The sequence below is a fragment of the Sebastes fasciatus genome, chromosome 1 (genome assembly GCF_043250625.1).
Source record: "Sebastes fasciatus isolate fSebFas1 chromosome 1, fSebFas1.pri, whole genome shotgun sequence".
In the NCBI taxonomy this organism is placed as follows: Eukaryota; Metazoa; Chordata; class Actinopteri; order Perciformes; family Sebastidae; genus Sebastes; species Sebastes fasciatus.
The window spans coordinates 24,287,309-24,306,549 of record NC_133795.1 but is presented as its reverse complement, the minus strand read 5'-3'; the positions used below and the strand labels follow the sequence as shown (position 1 = coordinate 24,306,549).

General features: G+C 41.0%; 1 protein-coding gene across 3 annotated transcripts in view; it reads right to left on the bottom strand.

Annotated features, from left to right (window-relative positions):
* The window catches only part of arhgef10la (Rho guanine nucleotide exchange factor (GEF) 10-like a), a 148,821-nt gene that overhangs the window by 100,513 nt on the left and 29,067 nt on the right, over positions 1 to 19,241 (bottom strand). Inside the window, exons 5-13 of one of the 3 annotated variants that reach the window (XM_074639229.1) lie at positions 17,941 to 18,012; positions 17,720 to 17,850; positions 14,973 to 15,068; positions 14,138 to 14,246; positions 12,887 to 12,987; positions 11,064 to 11,141; positions 8,421 to 8,600; positions 7,173 to 7,289; positions 172 to 264 (exon numbers count right to left, since the gene is read on the bottom strand). In XM_074639229.1, the coding sequence (XP_074495330.1) occupies positions 172 to 264; positions 7,173 to 7,289; positions 8,421 to 8,600; positions 11,064 to 11,141; positions 12,887 to 12,987; positions 14,138 to 14,246; positions 14,973 to 15,068; positions 17,720 to 17,850; positions 17,941 to 18,012 (977 nt within the window). The remainder of the gene's footprint in view (positions 1 to 171; positions 265 to 7,172; positions 7,290 to 8,420; positions 8,601 to 11,063; positions 11,142 to 12,886; positions 12,988 to 14,137; positions 14,247 to 14,972; positions 15,069 to 17,719; positions 17,851 to 17,940; positions 18,013 to 19,241) is intronic. The other 2 variants (XM_074639238.1, XM_074639244.1) reach the window with 2 other exon arrangements.

Here is a 19,241-nt window from a genome sequence, read left to right as displayed (position 1 = left end):
AAATCCATTATCAATTCTGTGACCTTGCAGCATTGCATCTTTATTAGTGTATGTGCTGCTGAATCTTTAATTCGACTCGTTTCTCATATTGGAAGTGTTTAGCTAGTGAAACTTAAGGGATTCACTTAATTAAAACAAATGAAATAGCCATTTACAAACAGCATTTTATACCTGCAGGAGCAATATGAACTGAGGGAATCGTTGAATGGGCTTAACCATCAGGCCATACAGAGTGATCCGGTCAACACTGGATGCCTGCTTCTTCTGGAAATAAAAAAGAGCAAAACAAAAAGATTAAAACAGAACATGCAGTTGGAGAAATATTCTTGCACAGAAAGGTCATTAAGAGGAAACTGTGCTATTCCTACTTTAAGAGGAGCTTGTCCGAATCCTCTAGAGACCTTGTGTAGGCGTGTGAGTGGGTTGGTGAATAAGGTATGTAAAACAGGGTCTGTTAGTCATATGAGAGTATGAAAGAGGAGATTTTTTGAGTGTTTTACGTCTAATGTATTACTGTGGGCGTAGGTCAGGAGAAGATTGTTTCAGTGCAGCGTCAAGTCTGTGCCACAATGACACCATCAGTATAAAAAGGCAAATCACTGGGCACATGTAATAGATGATATGGTAGTAAAGGTTGAATAAGATCAACTCTGAGACAGAAATAAAAAAAGAGGGGACAGATTGTTGCTGAAGTTTATGACATCTGATATTATCTGTTATACAATGCAGTAGCTAACATATAATCTGTTTTATTTATACTTAAGTAAACTTATTGTTCCTTATAGGGTTAGGAAACTATTTTGCACTTTTAAGTTGATAAACATAGATCAGAACTGGATATCTCTTTATATAATTTATACTTCACATCAGACCGGCACATACGGGTAGTTCACAAAAAGTCTGCTTTTGGGGGATAGTAAAACCGAAGATCCCATAGATGTCAATGCAATTTGACGTGTGCATGGATTGTAATTTTGATAAGTTTGTATGCATTCATCTCTTGTTACACAAATGTTTGTTTTATACACATTTCTAATAATTAATTTGCGACGTTTAGTGTTTGCGACGTCTTAATCAAGTTGTCGCCATCTTGGTCTTCGGCTGTCGTCATCTTGTTTTTTTGTAACCAGAAGTGACGCGAGAGGGTGAAGCTAAGCACAACTGAATGTTGAGTAGGACATTTTTGGGCGACTAAAAAGGTTATAATTAACTTTCATGAACTGGAAACACACTGCGAAAACACGGACAACTCCCAGATTGGACAACGTCGTGGTAGCGACCTGTCAATTACAAGCAGCACCCTAAAGCATACCCTGCTTTATGGTCTATTTGACTCTAAACGGGACCATCATTTACTAAATGAACATCATGCTGTATTGAAGAAGACTTGAAACTAATGATTGAGGCCATAAACTCATATTTACAATGTTTACTGAGGTAATAAATCAAGTGAGACTCATAGACTTCTATACAATCAGACTTCTCTTTGCAATCAGAGGAGTCGCCCCCTGCACTAGCGTTTCCTTTAACCCCGCCTCCCAGCCCTCAGTCCAGCCTCAATCTGGATTTGGCTATTAGTGCATGTTACAACTTTTAGGACCTAATAATCTAAATAATGGCTATTCAAGTGGTTTACCTAATTTACCTAAAAAAAAAAGATTTGCTGATTTACAAACGTCTCTTTCCCAATGTAAGTTTATCGGGAAAAGTCTTTTTAGGCCCAATGCCATCACGTGACGAACACAGAAGTTGCAATTCCACGGTCTGGCCGGCATGGCCACTAGGTAAAATACTGGGTATTTGTTAATGCTGTCTTTGACCAAAGAAATTCTTAGTCGACTAACACTCATACGATTCTGTCGACTAATCGATTAGTTGATTTAATCGACAGCTCTGTAAAACCAAGTTTCTCCACAAAGAATAACACAAAAGCACCACTTTAATTCTTGTGTTTAACAGAGATGTGCTCATAACTTTCTTGGAAATAAGTCATGCAGCATGAAACAAGCATAAAAATCAACTAAAGAAATCTTCGACCAAGAGGGGGACAACCCTAGTATTTGTCTCACAGTATGATCGAAGACCACTGTTTTTGATTAACAACCAAAGATTTCACCCCATTTTCTCATTTTGTCTGGGACAGCCCAAGATCACACAGTGTAAACGGGCCTTAAGAGGACACCCTTTTGGTAGCTATATTGCAAACACCAACCTCGCAACCTTATACACAATCATTAGAAGGAGACATCAGCTATCACCCAACTATCAAATCACAGCTAAGTGTAGGAAGGCAGCGATCTCAAAGATGCAAATCTAATCTGCAATATCCAATGTTCAGCAACCGGACAGACACATAATAACCAAGCAAAATCTTTACACCACACCTGACCAGGCCAAGATGTCAAAAGAGATGGGTTCTTTGCTGCTTCATGCACTGAAAATGGTTGAGTGGTGTTGTGGGCGAGAGGGCTTTTAAGGAGAACCTCTCTCTCTATCTCACTATTGGTAGGCAGTCATGTTCAGTCAAACCTGTCTAACACAGATGGTGTATGAAACCATAACACTGCCTGAGATGATATCAACGCAGTGATAGTTCACCTGACTGAACTTTCTCTGACTTAATTTTCTCAGTTGATAGAGCAGTCTTGCCAGTAATTCCCCAATAGGAATCATCAAACTGATGTTTCCACCAGCCATTGGAGCCTGGACCAACAGGCGGATCATTTTGACTGATATAATTCACCATTGCTCTGTCTTTTTGAGGTGGCGGTGAAGGACTTGTGCTTCTACAACAAGTAGAAGAAGTGGCCAGCAGAACCAGGTACCATGTATCAGGAACCATAAGCTGTCAATATTTCTCCATGAAAAAAGCAAGGAATAGCAGGTTATCTAATGTAACCAGGAAGAAGGCAGCCAACAGCTTGGGGTTAGTCAGTGAGGTGGAATAGGCAAAGGCGGCATTAACGACCACCAGCAAGGCTGCTCTCGCATAAGAGCTGAGGAAACTGAAGAAGTTCAAGGTCTTCAGGGGTTCACTTGGTTCCTTGTATTCAAAACCCGCTAGGGCCGGGTATCGTTAAAAACATTACGATGCTAGTACCAATATCAGTACTCTTAAAGTGATACCAATACCAATAGAGTACTTTATTCGATACCAGCATGTGAATGAAAGCTGTGTTTGTGCCCCAATGGCTAGCTAATCGCTGCCACAGCGCTCATAAAGCGGATAACGCCGTCCTCCGACCCATGGTGGTGGGACCGCATTGCCGCAGAAGCTTAACGCCCATCCTCCAGTTCCCCCCATGTTAGGGGCGCTGTTAGCACCATTAGCTGCTAGCCGCCGGCTCAAATATCTCTGTGTTCAGAGCTGTGTGCAAGCAAACAATCCCGGCTGTATGGGTTGTAGCTGCTGCGGTAGTGAACCAATTACACATCCCATTTAATCGAAGAACGCTTGCGGTGATTGGCTGCGAGCAAAACCACAAAAAGGATAGATTGCAGGTATCGTTTGACTGGAGAAGTTTTGATACTACTTGGTACTGGGTTATTTCGGTCGATACCTTAAAGGTATCTAGTACCTTTCAGCTAGTACCGGGCGGCTGTGGCTCAGAGGGTAGAGCAGGTTGTCCAATCAGAAGGTCGGTGGTTCGATCCCCGGCTGCTCTGGGTCACATGCCAGGTCCAAATTACATTCAGTCTAATCGGGTCAGGCAGGGTCCTGTTGTATTGTCTTGGATGTGTGTGTCAATATATCTGACAGCTTTCAGCTCGGATCAGAAAGAGAAAGATGAAGAGACTGACCTGTGAAGTGCAGGGGGAAATTACTGCTACTGTTTTCGACTGCAGCTGCTTGTTAACTGGTGGCGGATCATGCTGCTGCCAGTGTTGCTGTTCTCTCTCTGTTTGGGTCTGTTTGGGTCTGTTCAGGCTGACGGTTTTTTGGATTGGGCATTATTATTCTCAGGTAAGGTCAATTTGGACCTGGGGCTGAATGTTCTCGGTGACCTTGGTGCACTTTCGTTTTTCCACAGATCCATTTCAGATTCAGAATCCAACATTTTGGACACATGAATACCTCTACTGTAGATCTCTTCTGCATCTCACTACCCCACACCTCATCCTCTAATATCATCTGGAGAGTAAGTTGGAGTTTGCTACATTAGCGATGTAGGTTGAAACAAAAAATTGGCACCTTTGGCATGCTAACCGCTGTCTTTTGAGTATCTGAGGTAAGCAAACTGCAGTGCAAACAAGCATGAGCCTCCTGGACGCTGACAGTGGCATGCTCACAATGAGGATCAGCCCCACCTCGGCAGGTGGAGCAGCACCAGAAAAAAACAAGATAGAGAGGTGGTTTTCCTTGAGCACAGGTACGTCATCTAATGTTGTGTTTCTCTTTCAGTTACTGAATAAAAGTGGATTCCAGTACCATTGGAGATTAGAGCTGACTGGTTGAGCAGGTAACAGTGCGCTATAAGGGGGCTAAACCTGTGTGAAATAGAGCAGGCTGTGGTTTTTTGATTGGATTTGTAGTGACTATTTATACTATATTTAAGGATGCTTCAAGTCTTACTGTACAAATTGCAATGCAATAGCATCTAGCTGTGACATATGAATCAGGAACATTTTACTTTGTTCTGTAAGATACATTTTTGTCAATGTCACCTACCTCACGGAGTAGAATTGCATTTGTTGCTAGGCAACCTTATCAGCATAGCAAGGAGTCTCAGCATTTATCGTTATGCTGGAACTGATTGAACTGTCCCTTATGCTAATTCTGGGTTAAAACCCTTGACACCTACTTTTGATGTCAAGAAAAAGTGGAAATGGCCAAGACTGGATATGTCACTGGACCTGTCAAGTGGACACTTCACCTCCACAGCTGACGTAGAGACTAGATTAGGCCCATGACACTTCCGGCAGGTTCAATAATAAGTCCTGCCATCCAAGCACCAACTGCCTCCACATCGGCTCTCAGCACTGAACTGCATAATGCTACAATACATTTCTAATACCACTAACTTCTAATAACCAAATGGGATTCTGAGATTGCCTGGATTGTCTGATTTGCTGTTTCAATATGCTTTTTCAGTGTACAAAAATAAATGCTGCTTGGACAATTGTAAACATTTATCCAGAGAATGAGAATCAATTTGCTTACTTCTTCTATTCGTTCAAAAACAACTGATTTACACTGAACTCACCTAGATGCTGTTCTGCAAATGCAGCTCTCATGGTAATGTCTCCAAACTGTATTCAAACCCTGAATTTAATGGCCCCTATCTCTGTAAATCTGCCTTGCGTGCTTATGGTCATGTGCATGTAGTCAGTGCCTCCGCAATGTTTTAAAAGCGACATAATGAAGTCTGTCATTGATTCAGTCTGTGTCTCGCCAATTTATTATTTGGTTTGTCTTCACGTTGCCAGTGAGAGCTGCAACAGGCAGCGGGAGAGACAGAGGAACGTTTCAATAGAAAGGAAGGGACACATGTTATCTGGAGTAACACGCAGGGCTGTCAGCTGTGGGATCTGGTTCTGTAAATCAGCATTACAGCTCAATGATCCAGGTCGTAGTCATGCATGAATGCTGAGCGCACAGGGGAATTGTTAAACTCAGCACATTTAAATAATTCCTTGGCAATCTGCATGCACCCTGGCACTATTTTTCCTTGTTCGTGATCTCTAATTAATATCAGACACATTAAGTAAACAGTACAACAGATCTTGATTGTCGGGTTGTGGTAAGTTGTCAAATCTCAACTTTCCATTTCACATAACCACCAAATTAATTAATACCAATTTCCTATTTATTCATTTTTTGGTGAATCAGCCTGCATGGCATTCATTCATTTGCAGATTTCTCCATTTTTTATGATAAAACGCATGGGAGCTTTTCAAGATATACTAAAGAAAACTGAGTGCATAGAACAGCCTACAAATACAGACCAGTTATTGTCATATTCTGAGAATAATCATGTGATTATAAAATGAATACAGGACATTAAAGAAGACCGATTATGCTTTTGTGCTTTTCCCCTTTCCTTTAGTGTGTTATGTAGTTTTTCTGTGCATGTAAAAGGTCTGCAAAGTTACAAAACCCACAGTCCACACCAAAGGGAGTTAGCTCAAACAGAGCGTTTGAGACGGAGGTAGAAAAGAGATGCTGCAGCACAGCTGGTATGAGAAAAACAAAATGTATTTTTTACATTAAAGCAAGTAAACATGTTCTAGTAGAAAACCAAAATATAAGTATACACCTGAAAATGAGCATAATAGGTCCTCTTTAACAATGTTGGGTATTTCCAGGGTTAGAACTAGTGCAGTGGGTTATACAGTGCTTCAATCTAAATGCCACCATTAGCGGATACTACATTCAGTTCACGGCAGTCACTTTATTATCCCAGATGGGAAACTTGATTTGCATGGTGGTAGACAATAAAATTTCACAAAATCAGAACACACTTTAAAGGGGCTCAATACAGAATTCAGAGCACATCTATTGCTTAAAAATGGCTCTCAACATGAAGGCGGATGAGCTGGTGGCTTGCAGCTAACGGTGCTAACAGCACGAACAATGCAAACAACGGCAACGGTGCTGACAGAGCAAACAGTCTTTACCTGAGGGGGGAACCGGAGGGTGAGTGATACACTTCCACGATGACGCAGTGGGTCGGGACAGCATTATCAACTGTAAACCCCAACATAAGCGCAGTGCAGAGCTGTGGCGATTAGCTAGCCAGTGGGGCACAACAGAGAGACTTACATGCACTAAAATGCACCCGCAGCCGGCCCGGCTTTGTCAACAAAGCAAGAAGAAGCTCTAATTACACACAGAGGGAGAGCAACTTCATTCTCTCCTCAGGTAGACATTACTCTGCTCTATCTTTACATAGCAAATAGTTGTTTGATGCTATATTAATGCTCTTTAATACCATCTAATCTAATGTAAATAATTTTGTATTTTGTGTAAATAACCACCTTTTTACACATTTAATTATTTGTCTGTCTCTTTGGAAACCTGAGAAGTATGCATTATTAAATCCTTTAGCTTTGGAGCTTTGCAAAGGAAAACAAACAAATGAGCTGAAACACAATTGGGTTACTTTGATTTGAAAATTGAGAAGAAAAAAGAAACATAAAAATCCATATTGTGCCGATGGGCTGAAGCTCACCTTTAAGAATTCCAGAAAAGCTGGTTTGGAGATGCACGCCTTTTTAATGAGCGCCATGGCGTTGGTGAAGTTGTTCACATATTCGCTGTACACATCCAGCACCATGGACTTGGAGAACTGTGGAAACAGAAACAAGCATATTTATCTGAATTTGTAACAACAGCCCTGTGATAAGAGGATCTGCTGCTATGCCATCACTGATTATTTTGTCTTTACACCGGCATCGACAAACACAGTCATGTCATTTCTTCTGACATCTTGAATGTTTGGCTAACTACCCTATTTGTTAGGCGACCGATAGGTAATTTCAATGTAAAGAGAGGCAAGAAAATGGCCATTTAAGTATAGTACTTATATGGTTTGTTTACCATCCCAGCTACTACAACACCCTTCACAAGCCATTTAAGAGCTTGGGCAAAGAGGAATGAGGTGGCCGTGTGTGAGAGTGTGAGGGGGGGGTGTCTGTTGTGCGGTAGACATTTATTCTCTCTCCTCAATTAAACCCACACCAGGCAGCTGATAGTGGCTGATAGTTTGAGGAGTGGTGGGGAATTAGCAAATCGTATGAAGGAATTAACCCTCCTCGCTCGCACCTTCCTTCAGGATCCTGCTTCTCAGATATTACTACAAGATATTACCTGCATTGCAACATGAAAAAAGAGCAGCTCAATGAGGAGTGCACAGTCCCAGCACCTTTTCCTTTTTCCTGTGTGGTCTCATTTGATGATAGGTCTTGGGATATCAATGGAACAGCCCTATAATGGCCAGCCAGGGAGGAGAGGGTCGAATCAGCTCCTCTAATAGGCAAATAATGAGCGGACCTTATGGGCGAGCACGCCGCAGAGACTCACAACAGAAAACTTACATTGAACGCTATTATTCTAATGCCAAAAAAATTGTAAACACGTATCCCAGAGTGCATTGGATGCAGTGGAGATATTCATCACAACTGTAATTGATTCTATGTTTGGGGTAAACTATCCCTGTTTGCTATCCCTGTAGCTCATTATAACTCTGAGAGCGGAGATTGTGTTATAGATATGCCAAGAAAAAATGGAGTTCCTTTAACCAGAATGCAAGTGTTTGATTGCATGTTAGACAGGAATAAACAAAGAACGCACACACACACACACACACACACATATATATATATATATATAGAAGGTGGCAAATAAATCTCCAGTTTGCATTTCCATTCCACAAATATGAAGATGCGTACCAATAACATGCACATGCACGAACACTAACCGAGGCGACAAATAAGTCTCCGATTTTCTCGCTGCTGTCCCACTCGGCCACACGTGACGCCAGTGCAATCTGAAACATGGAGTGGCACTGTGTGATCTCCCTCATTCGGTAAAATATAGGCCGGATCTTTCTTGGACTCAAGATGCGTGGATCAGCTTCCATCAGCGGTCTCTGGTATTCCTGGTGAGATTGTGAGAGAAAATTGGGTTTATATTATTGTCAATGTATGTGTGTGTGTGTGTGTACTTAAGATGAATCAGCAGTCCACCTTCCTTAAGCATCTCTTCTTTTCAGCAGCATAAATAGACAACTGAGGTGTAGCAGACAAATATCCTAGGAATCGAGGCGAATGAAGAAATGCAGTCATGGTGTCTGGGAGCACATGAATCCAAAGGATTCACACACAAAACAAGCATTTGCCACTAGCAAACATGTTCAGAAACTCAAGGTGACTTGTAATCATAAAAGCCAGAATAATAATGGCAAAAAAAAGCAGCTCCCAACTGAGTTCCAGATGCAAAAAGCAACATGGTGAAAGAGGCATTGATTGATTCTTCAGTCAGCACTCATGGGGATATAAGCATAGCCTACAGAAATGAGTTGACAGGCTCTTTGTGGATAATGTTCTTTGTGGAAGACAGTAAACAGGACTTCTTTGGATCACAACATGCTGATATATAGATATTGTGTACGAGCCATACGTGAGAGATGAAAACACTATTTAACACTAAAAATGAATCTAATTGAACAACAGTGGTGGTAGTGTTGCACTGTATACCAATAATAGAAAGGCATCGCAATAACTTGTCGTTAAAACAGTACGATACCCCATTTTATTAGTTCCGGTACTTTAAGAATGACAGTGTTTTAACACAAGCCGTGAGTTGCGTCGATGTGCGACAGCAGGGCTTTGTGTGTGTGTGCAGCGCTCTGCTTCAGATGATGACATTAGGATTGGGACCGTGCGGGAGCAGGCTGTTATAACTTTGCTGCTGGTGGGAGCAAGCGGTCAAAAAATAAAGTTTAGTGATAATAAGAATGGATGAAGTTGAAAAGAAGACTAAAGCTGTGCTCTGAGCTGATGTCTATCAGCAGAACCCCCTGAAAAAGAACAAGGAAACTAACAGCGCGGCTCTAATTAACAATCAAATGTACCGATAACATTAGATTCACCACCTTTTCTGAATCTATCCGAGCATCTCCTGTAATTTGGCAAACACATAATTCACCAAGAAGCATGTGTTACAGTATTATTTTACTGTCTTTCTCAGTAACGTTAAATGGACGGAGAGGAAAAGCAGTGCGGCAAGTGTGACTCTTTTCACACAACATCGACACAACACAGCGCTTTCTACAGTTACTGTGGTGTCTTCCTGATTTTAGCAGCTTTTCCGTCATCAGCTTCTCACAGAACTTCATCTGAACTTATTATAATTTTGTGTTTTTTGTTTAGGAAGCCTCTCGCCGTCTACCGCGCTGCAGTCTATGACTGTTAGTAATGCGCGGCTGGGCGCTGATTTACAAAGCCTTATTAAACGCTTTTGTTTAATAAGTGATATTAGAATCAGAAATACTTTATTGATTCTCAGGGGGAAATTACAGTTGTTCTAGTTTAGAATGAAAATATGTATAAACAAAGAGAAGTTATAAGAAAAATAGAAATAAGAATGAAGATGGAATATTAATGTGTATGCATTGCAAAAAATAAATGCAAATATAAAGTTAACTATCAAAGAAATCCCAAACTCAAGTATAGGGGACATCAGATTACTGAATACCATTATATTTTTTTAATTAATTAATTTTTATATTTTTAATTAATAAAATAAAATTAAGTTCATGTTCTGTCATCTATTATTACTTTTCCTGATGTTTTACATTTTTGCCCTGTCATCGTTTCAGTATCGGTATCGAGATATTTAGGCAGGTTATCGTATCAAAGTGAGAATTTTGGTATTGTGACAACACTAAGTGATGGTAATTTTTGTTGGATGTTTTGCAAATCTTATCTCTGCAAATCCATCACAGTGACTGAACCATCGACAAGGAACATGGACAAGCAGTACAACACGATTACAACTGTGCAATTTGTTTTACAGCAATAATGAAAACCCTAAATGTATAATTGTGCTTGTGGCTTTTCATCTTTTTATGTTATCTGTCTGCTTTTACCACTCGGCTGGACTCTCTTAAATAACAAGAGAGATTTCAAAAAGAGCTAAACCTCCTCGAAGTATCACACGCAATCATGTCACTTGACAACAAAGGTAGCGCATCGTATCTTGACAGTGAAAGATTTTGCAGTGCATGAGGAAGCCATTGATTGCTGCTGATTTCATTTCACCAGGCTCCTCTTATTTTGCTGTGATGAGGAGATAACAAGACTCCCTTTCCCCACTAAAAAGAGAGATTAAAGAAGAGAGGCTGCACCCCATCTCGCGAAATCCTGACAGCCTCTCTCTCTCTTTGCATCTGCACAACGCCGCAGAAATGAGGAGGGCTGTTTTATCAGGATTATTTATGCTGAGACACCACGGTAATTTGATGGATATCACCGCTTCTCTTTTCAGTGTAATTCCTGAAAGCTAAATGGTGAAGATATTGCATGTGGCAGAGGAGGACAACGGGGACTGAACAGCTCACCTGCAAGATTCTCCTGAGAGATTCCAGGTAGCTCCGCTCGCTCTGAATGATGGAGCCGAGGATATGGCGTCTGACAACCTGCGGAGACAACAGACCAGTCAGGAAATCTAGCGCTAAGAGGACATGATGGGGCTGCGGCGTGCTGTATGCTTTCAGTTAAGCACGCCGCATTTGATGGATTGCACTATAATCACGTGTTTGTCGCAGAAGGAAAAAGACTCAGAGGAGTACATCTGTTTGAACAAGGCCTCCAGTTCTAGCTGTTAAAAAACACACAGCCTTTCCAAATAGGATAAAGAGAATAGAGCATATAAAATACTGAAATAACAAATGACTGGCAAATGACTTGACATGCCTAGAGCCCGATTTCAAGGCTACCGGGTACAGAATAGGTTCACATAAATGCAAGAGGTTAAAGGTATAGTTCTGGTGTTTTGAAGTGGGGTTGTATGAGGTACGTATCTATAGTCAGTGTATTACCTACAGTAGATGAAGGTCGGCAAGCGCCAGTTTGAAGAAGCAGACAGGAGTTACTCCACGGAATCAAAGCAATGTACTGCTGTGGACGGGGCCGGCAGCGAAATGTGTTTTAGCCTCCTAAAAGAAAGGCTCACCTAAAAAAATCTATATCAGTTTAAGTGTACGCTATTATATTTATTTTAGAACTGAAGCCGTTATCTATGGTCTTGCCAAAGCAACTAGACTCCATTGAAAAGAAATGTATTTTAACCTCGCAGATCATGGGAGTTTCTGGTCTACCACTGCCTCGATCGGGTTATTGTGTGACTTTGGTTCGTTCAGATTCACCAAGGTCACACAATAGCACAAACAAACTAACCAATCAAGGAAGAGGTAGACCAGCAACTCCTGTGCTCTGCAAAATAAAATTAAAGTTTTTTTTAATGGAGTCTATCTCTGCGAGAGCATAGATAACGGCTTCGGTCCCCCGTCCCCAAAGGCTGTCTGACGGCAAGGTAAAGTGGTGAAAATATTCGAAATATAGCGTACACTTAAACTGATATACATTTTTGTAGGTAAGCTGTTCTTTTAGGTGGCTAAAAAACTTTTTTTCTGCCGGCCCCGTCCACAGCAGTACATTGCTTTGCTTCCGTGCGGTAACTAGTCTGCCGACCTTCATCTACTGTAGGTAATACACTGACTATTGATAAGTACCTCATACAACCCCACTTCAAACATCAGAACTGTTCCTTTAAGTGCAGTATATGTTCTTGCATAGAAAATATGCTTGCTTGTAAATTCAGCATGTGTTTGGTTACTGTGAAGATAGCTTTATTTAAAGCATTTTGTAACAGCTGTATACTGCCCACTGGTGGCGTTTTTATAGAAAAAGCAACATGCTAGCCTAGACGTGGCCTAGAATGACGGCATGAGATTGCTTCTTAAACTTCCACGATGTTTGTTGTGCCAGACAAATGTTTGTAAATGTCAGTGTCACCACCTGCTCAGTCATGATTTGAAATCTTAATTTACCGATATACAGTATGTACACGCTCAGCTCGGCCATTTTCTCATCCAGACTGTGGAGCTACTGGCGCTCCAGTTTGCATGGGTGCGCAGTTTGCTGATTTCTGTTTTTTTTTATTATATATGAAGAAGCTGATTATGTATTGCTATGTATTTAGCTTTAGACTTTATTTTATTGAATTTTTGTATATATTGTATTTTTATTTAAAACACTATGACCTTCTCTTTGTGTCCTTAATAGATTATCATTATTATTATTATTATTATTATTATTATTATTATTATTATTATTATTATTATTATTATTGTTAAATGATTGCAAAAACCGTTGGGTGCACCTGGCGGTTGGTCAGCCCCTCTGGCATGGGGCTTAGCTGTGGTGGAGGATGCTTCATTTCTGACACAGCGACATCCAGGTATCCTGCATCATCCTCCTCTTCTGCAGACATTCAGATATAAAGAAGGAGAAACATAGGGAAAGGTTAAAAGAGAAAGAGAGTGTGTGTGTGTGTGTGTGTGTGTGTGTGTGTGTGTGTGTGTGTGTGTGTGTGTATGTGTGTGACAGAATGAGACAGAGAGGGGAAAAACAGAAAGGCAGCCTTCAGATCTCACTGCAGCTGGAGAGACATTGCGACACACTAAGTTTATTACCTCGAAAATATGAAGAGATTTCTATATACTCTCTCAAAAAGAGCGAGAGAGAGAGCAGTGGAGGAAGGAGTGAGAGAGAGAGAGAGGCAAAGAGGCCTTTGGAAAAAATAAATAAAAAAAACTTTCAAAACAATACTGTAGGAGTAAAGGAAGCACACAGAACCGTGTCTGCAAAAACACGATCCAACACATTCTCATCTCCGCATTGGCACAAAGACGTTCGACAGTCTCAAAAAAAAAAAAAAAAAAATCCCCACTTCACCCGTAACCATAAAGACACAGAGACCAAAAGCTTCCACCGTTCCAATTAAAGACTTTGGAATGATAACAGAGGATTGGTGGAAAAGAAATATAATGCCGTGCAGATTTCCCTCGATCAACACCTAAAAATAGCAGCACTGGCCTCTTTACCTCTTTGTGATGGCTCGGAGATTTGTTTGAGGCGTGGGTCTGGTATCTGTGGTTTATGGAGCTGCTCGATACTCCATTAATGGATGGTAATCTCTCTCTATTGTTAGGCGAGGGTTCCTATAACACACAACCTATATTGTGCCACATGAGTTGCTTCATCCTTCTCTTTCTCGCACATCAAAAACTTGACTCGACCACATTGCCTGTCTTAAAACTGAGAAAGCCTGTCTGTTTTATTTATTATAGTTATTATCAGTGAGATCTTTCTTTTTTTTCACAGTGCTTTCATTTCTCCCTGAAGGGATTTGTATAAAGAAAAAGTAAGACTTTCTACTCTATCTGCCTCAAACACTACTTTGGCTTGGCTAGCTTTTTGCACACAAGCCTGTAATTCAAAGAGTCAAGTGTAAAGAGTTAAAACCCAGACTTCATAACCAATACCCATTATTAAGAATAGCATAGCTTTCATCCAAAAAAAAAGCCAGCTGACCAACATTTACAAAGTTTTCAGACATCCTTTGCATTACCCTGTTGATCTTTTCTCTGCAGGAAGGAAACTTTCCGCATGACGGCTATCTTGGTCTTTTCGAGCCCATCCTTCGTTCCGCTCCTCGCTGCCTTCATGAGCTGCTGAACCTGGTTGGAAGGAACACACAGAAACGACGGGGGAGCGTTAGAGCACGAGGAAGGTGCCATGCTGTGGAGACTTGATAACCTACGGCGCTCCTCTGGAGGGAGATGGAGAGAAGTGGCGCTCGGCGGGCTCATCACGAATCTCGCCATCTGCGACTCCCTGTGGGTCGTCGTGCAGCCTTCTAATCAGAGAGTCTATGAGCATATCATCGGGAGATTATGGTAACAGAGTGAGCTCCACATCAGAGCTGCGTTGCTCAGCGTGGGAGAATTCAGTTGACCACAAACTCCACCCTGAGCATCAACAGAGGCCCTTGCAACCAGGCTCCACAGACCAGGAATACACACGGAGGGTAGTATTTTTAAATGATGCTACTTCAGGAAAGTAGGTCATTAATTGGGGGCAAGTTTCACTGGTGTTTATGGAAGTAAATACGCAGAATATTATTTAATAATTCATGTGTCCCATAAATGCATCTTGATGTTAAACCAGGCAGGGAAAGAGAGAGAGAGAGAGAGTCTCAAAGCAAAGTCACAGTCTAGAGGAAAGGCTGAGAAGGATGGTGCAAAGAGTCAGTTAAGCCTTTTTGAGTCAGCTGAGCACACAACGCAGCATATTTCAGCTCTGGGTGATCATCAATCCTATCGACAAACATCTAGCAGAGTGATCTGAGCTCTGCGGAGAAACAAGTGTGATATAGCGGTGTTCGCTTGCTGCCGGAGATATACCTTGATGTCATAGTTGTGCTTGCCAGACAGCCTCATGGCCAGTTCACGTTTGGTCCTGGCGCACCGATCCCTCAGCCGAAGCACTTCAGGAGAGAGCTACAGGTGTTGGACAGGGACAGGCAGGGCATGGGGGGAGGGGTCGCAGGTTGCGTTTAACCACAGAAAGCAAAGAGAGGAGGAAAAAAGTAGGGGAGAGGAAACAGAAAAGGGAAATGGAGGCACAGTGATCAAGGCAACACGAGCAACATTGGGAATTAATCACAAGCATAGAGAGCGAAGGCTTGGAGCACAGCTTTGGTCAAAGGGGTGTTATTCTGCATGACAGTGGTTCCCAACCTTATTTCCTTTAAGGCCCCCCTACTATTATCAAAGAAAAGCATATTTTCATATTTTATGACCAGAAAAAAACAACAACTCGATCAAAATCTTAAATTTGCATGGATGATGAATGATGCGTCGGATTTTGTCTTTTTTTTATTAAATCAACTTTCTTTAATGAATATAGCTCGTCCATTTCATCAACATAAATAAAGTGATGACGTCTTGATGAAGCGCCGAGCACCAAGCGAATGCAGATACATAATATGATCTTTTTTTGTAATGACTAAAGCAATTTACAGTAATAGCACTAGAGCCGAAATAGATTTTTTATTAATGTGTTTTAGGGTTGTCGACGCGATAATAACACATTTTTTTGTGTGAGTCTCACCTTTACAGACATGCCCACTTTATGATAATCACATGCAGTTTGGGGCAAGTCATAGTCAAGTCAGCACACTGACACACTGACAGCTGTTGTTGCCTGTTGGGCTGCAGTTTACCATGTTATGATTTGAGCATATTTGTTTATGCTAAATGCAGTACCTGTACCTTCTGGATAATATCTGTCATTGTTTTGTGTTGTTAATTGATTTCTGATAATAACTATATACATATATTTGCATAAAGCTGCATATTTGTCCACTCTCATGTTGATAAGAGTATTAAATACTTGACAAATCTCCCTTTGAGGTACATTTTGAACAAATAAATATGTTTGATTAATTTGTGATTAATCGCAATTAACTATGGACAATCATGCGATTAATTGCGTTTGAATATTTTAATTGTTTGATAGCCCTGTTGTGGTTATATAAATGTAATTTATGATGCTGTTAGATTGCTACTAGACCACCCCATTAATACAGGAGCGTGTCTCCCTTTGTGTGCAGCGAGCAGAGAGCAAACAGTTTTTTGACCGCAATGAAAATGTTGTTTTTGAAAGGCTAAACGCCAACAAATATGAATTGAAGAATAGTTTGTTAGATAAAAAGATGTTGTGAATTTTTGGAAATAATTACATCCATCTTTTTCCAATAACTGTTGACTTTTGGACTTTTGGACACCCTAGAGTTAATAAGACATATTTGGATCACATCTGTTAGAAACAATCCTACGCAGCCACGGTGCTCAATACCCAGATGCTCACAGGCTCAGGTGAGGACAAAAAATATATAATTTTGAGAAAATAGTTTTAATCTAGTTTTAATAAGTGCAGACTTTAGTATAAATTATCCAGTGTGTTATTATGATTTTAGTTCTACATGGGCAAATCTAATTTTGACAACCTCAGAGCAGACAAATCCTGTCGTACCCTCTGTGATCTTTGACGCCCCCTTGAGGGGGGTGCAGACACCAGGTTGGGAACCACTGCTGTATGAGACTAACGGACACTGATTTATAGAAGGATGGGGGGGTGAGGGGTGCAGGCAGTTTAGGGCAATTATTAACGAAGCCGACTCTGTCACAGCTCTCTCAGGCTGCTTGAATTAAGCAGTAAACTGAACAAGAGGAGAACTTCAGGTAGACTTGGTGAAAAATGAATCGAGCGAGACTAATTAAAAACTATGTGTTTTTGATGAAGGCTGCGCTTGCCGGAAAGTGTTGTCTGGCCCTAATAGTCAAGGTTTCTTCATTAATTGTTCAACCAGTGCGGCTGAATCCTTCCTTTTGTTCAGTGGCCTGGGACAAGAAAGCCAAGAGGACTGTGGGGGATTTTCACACCACACCTCCCTCCCTGTAATTACCTCAGCAACTCATTTTCACTCCCAATACAACAACCTTTTTTTTCCTCCCTCCATTCTCAAATTTACCTCAGGATTTTCTTGGATTACAATGGAATTATATCCATACAAACACCTTCAATATGTAAAAATATGTAAAGAAAGGTATAAATCTATACATTAATAATGATTCAACTCAGCAAAATACTTTTTTTTATTAGCGTGACTCCAAATTTTCTCTATGACTGCACGGGTGCATGCGCGTTAAAGGCTGGCCAAGCCTAAAGGAAATGCAGCACAATGTGAATGTGCACATAGTGCCATCATGTGGAAGACTGACACTGTGTAGCCGTGCTGCATCAACACTGATGAACAGCATCCTTGGCAGAGAAAGAGGCGAGGAGATCTGAGGCTTTTCAAACAGAAATGCCTCGTTTACTTTCATCCGACAATGAAAGTTTAAGGCCTAGACAGCCTGTTATGCATTGTTCGTGTTCTTTATAGTTTCCTTCCGGTTCTATACATTAATAAAGACAACTGTGCCAGAGGAGCAGGAGATGAATTATTCTCCTTGATTATTTTTTTAAGTGCTGGAAACCAACCAAATCAACCTGAATGATGATGATGCCAAGTAAAAAAGAAACAGAGATGATGATTTGTGTGAGATAAAACCACATATCAGGCATCCATCCGCACTAATACTACCTTGCTCCGTGCCGGCAGTTTGGTCTCGTTATCAGACTGTTCGTCATAGCTTTCAAACTCACTGGAGCTCCATCCGTTGTCTGCATCCAGAGGACCGGCGTCTCTCTGAACGTCTTCGTAGATCATATCTGCTAAACACACAACACATTATGAAGCTCCGCATCAAGATTCACGACTGCACAAACATCCTTAACAAACACAATTCTGTCACAGCTACTTACCGTTGTCAGGAGAGATGGGGTCCTCACTTGGAACATCGTCGTAGATCACCTCTGAAGCCTCCGCGCACAAAGCTGGCAAAGAAAACCAGAAGTTAACAATCACTGTTTTTAAATAGAAAAGGAAGTGGTGCTTCCTTTATCTCCCTTTCTGTTTGATAGTTGCACCTCCTGTTGTTAGATCACTCTTTTACATTTCTCCCCCCAAAAAACAACACGCACAAAGACATGCAGACACAGCTCCAAACTACATCGCCTGAATCCTTTTTGGCAAAGCAGAATAGATAAAAGACGCCAGATCTTCTCGCCTGTGGTTAGGAATTTACACAGCCTTTCAATATTTACATACTTATTGTATCATTTGCATTTAAAGGTCTCCCTCCTCGGGGAGATCTTGACACATCGCTCGCGCATATTGCCGTAATGGTTCTGTCCGTGACGCAACATGATCGCATCCAGCTTGTTTGAGCTATTGACCCATTCTATCTACACGCTCGGCAGGATTTGTCATTAACTGCTTTGAGAGTGTTTCAGCCTAATTTAGCTCAGTGAGCTTTATTGATTTGGTTTTAAACTGTGATTTGTCTGTAACACTTTCTCCTAAGCCCCAAACAGCAACAATCACTGTTTTCAATTAATCTGATTGGAGATGTGTATTCTGGCATGGATTATTCGGCAGAGTTCAGGCTAAGAAATTTGAAATAACCTTGGATGCAATCCAGGAGATGAACAAAGAGCAAGTGTTTTTCTACAAAAGAGGATTTGCTATAGAAGTGTTCTTTATATATCACTCACTTTCCTACGCCTGCGCATTCAGAAAGGATTCAGAATAGAGAGGGAAAACAGCTGGATTTGGGCTATCAGCCTGACGACTATCAGCATATCTGCAAAGCGGCTGGGCCTCTTGGGAACACGGCTTGTTATTTCAAACATGGTAAAGCAGAAGTTCCTCGCTGTGTTTTCTTACTTTTATTTAACTTTTCTCTACAGCGGCACAATGAAACTCTAATAAACTCATCCATAGGTCACAATGACACTGCAGGCAATCAAAAAATACACACTATTGAACATAGTTGTTGAAAATGTGAAAGAAAAAAAATAAGTATTTGCGATCAATGTCAGATAATTACATCAAAATGTGCCATGACCACACTCGGGGAGTGTAGCGACATGATTGCTTTTACAAACAGGAAATACTTAATTATTCATAATGATCCATAGAAAGTACATTTGGTCGTAGTGAAGCAGTCTTTCTACACAATAAACAATGTTTCCCTCCACAGCAAGTTAATATGCAAAATACT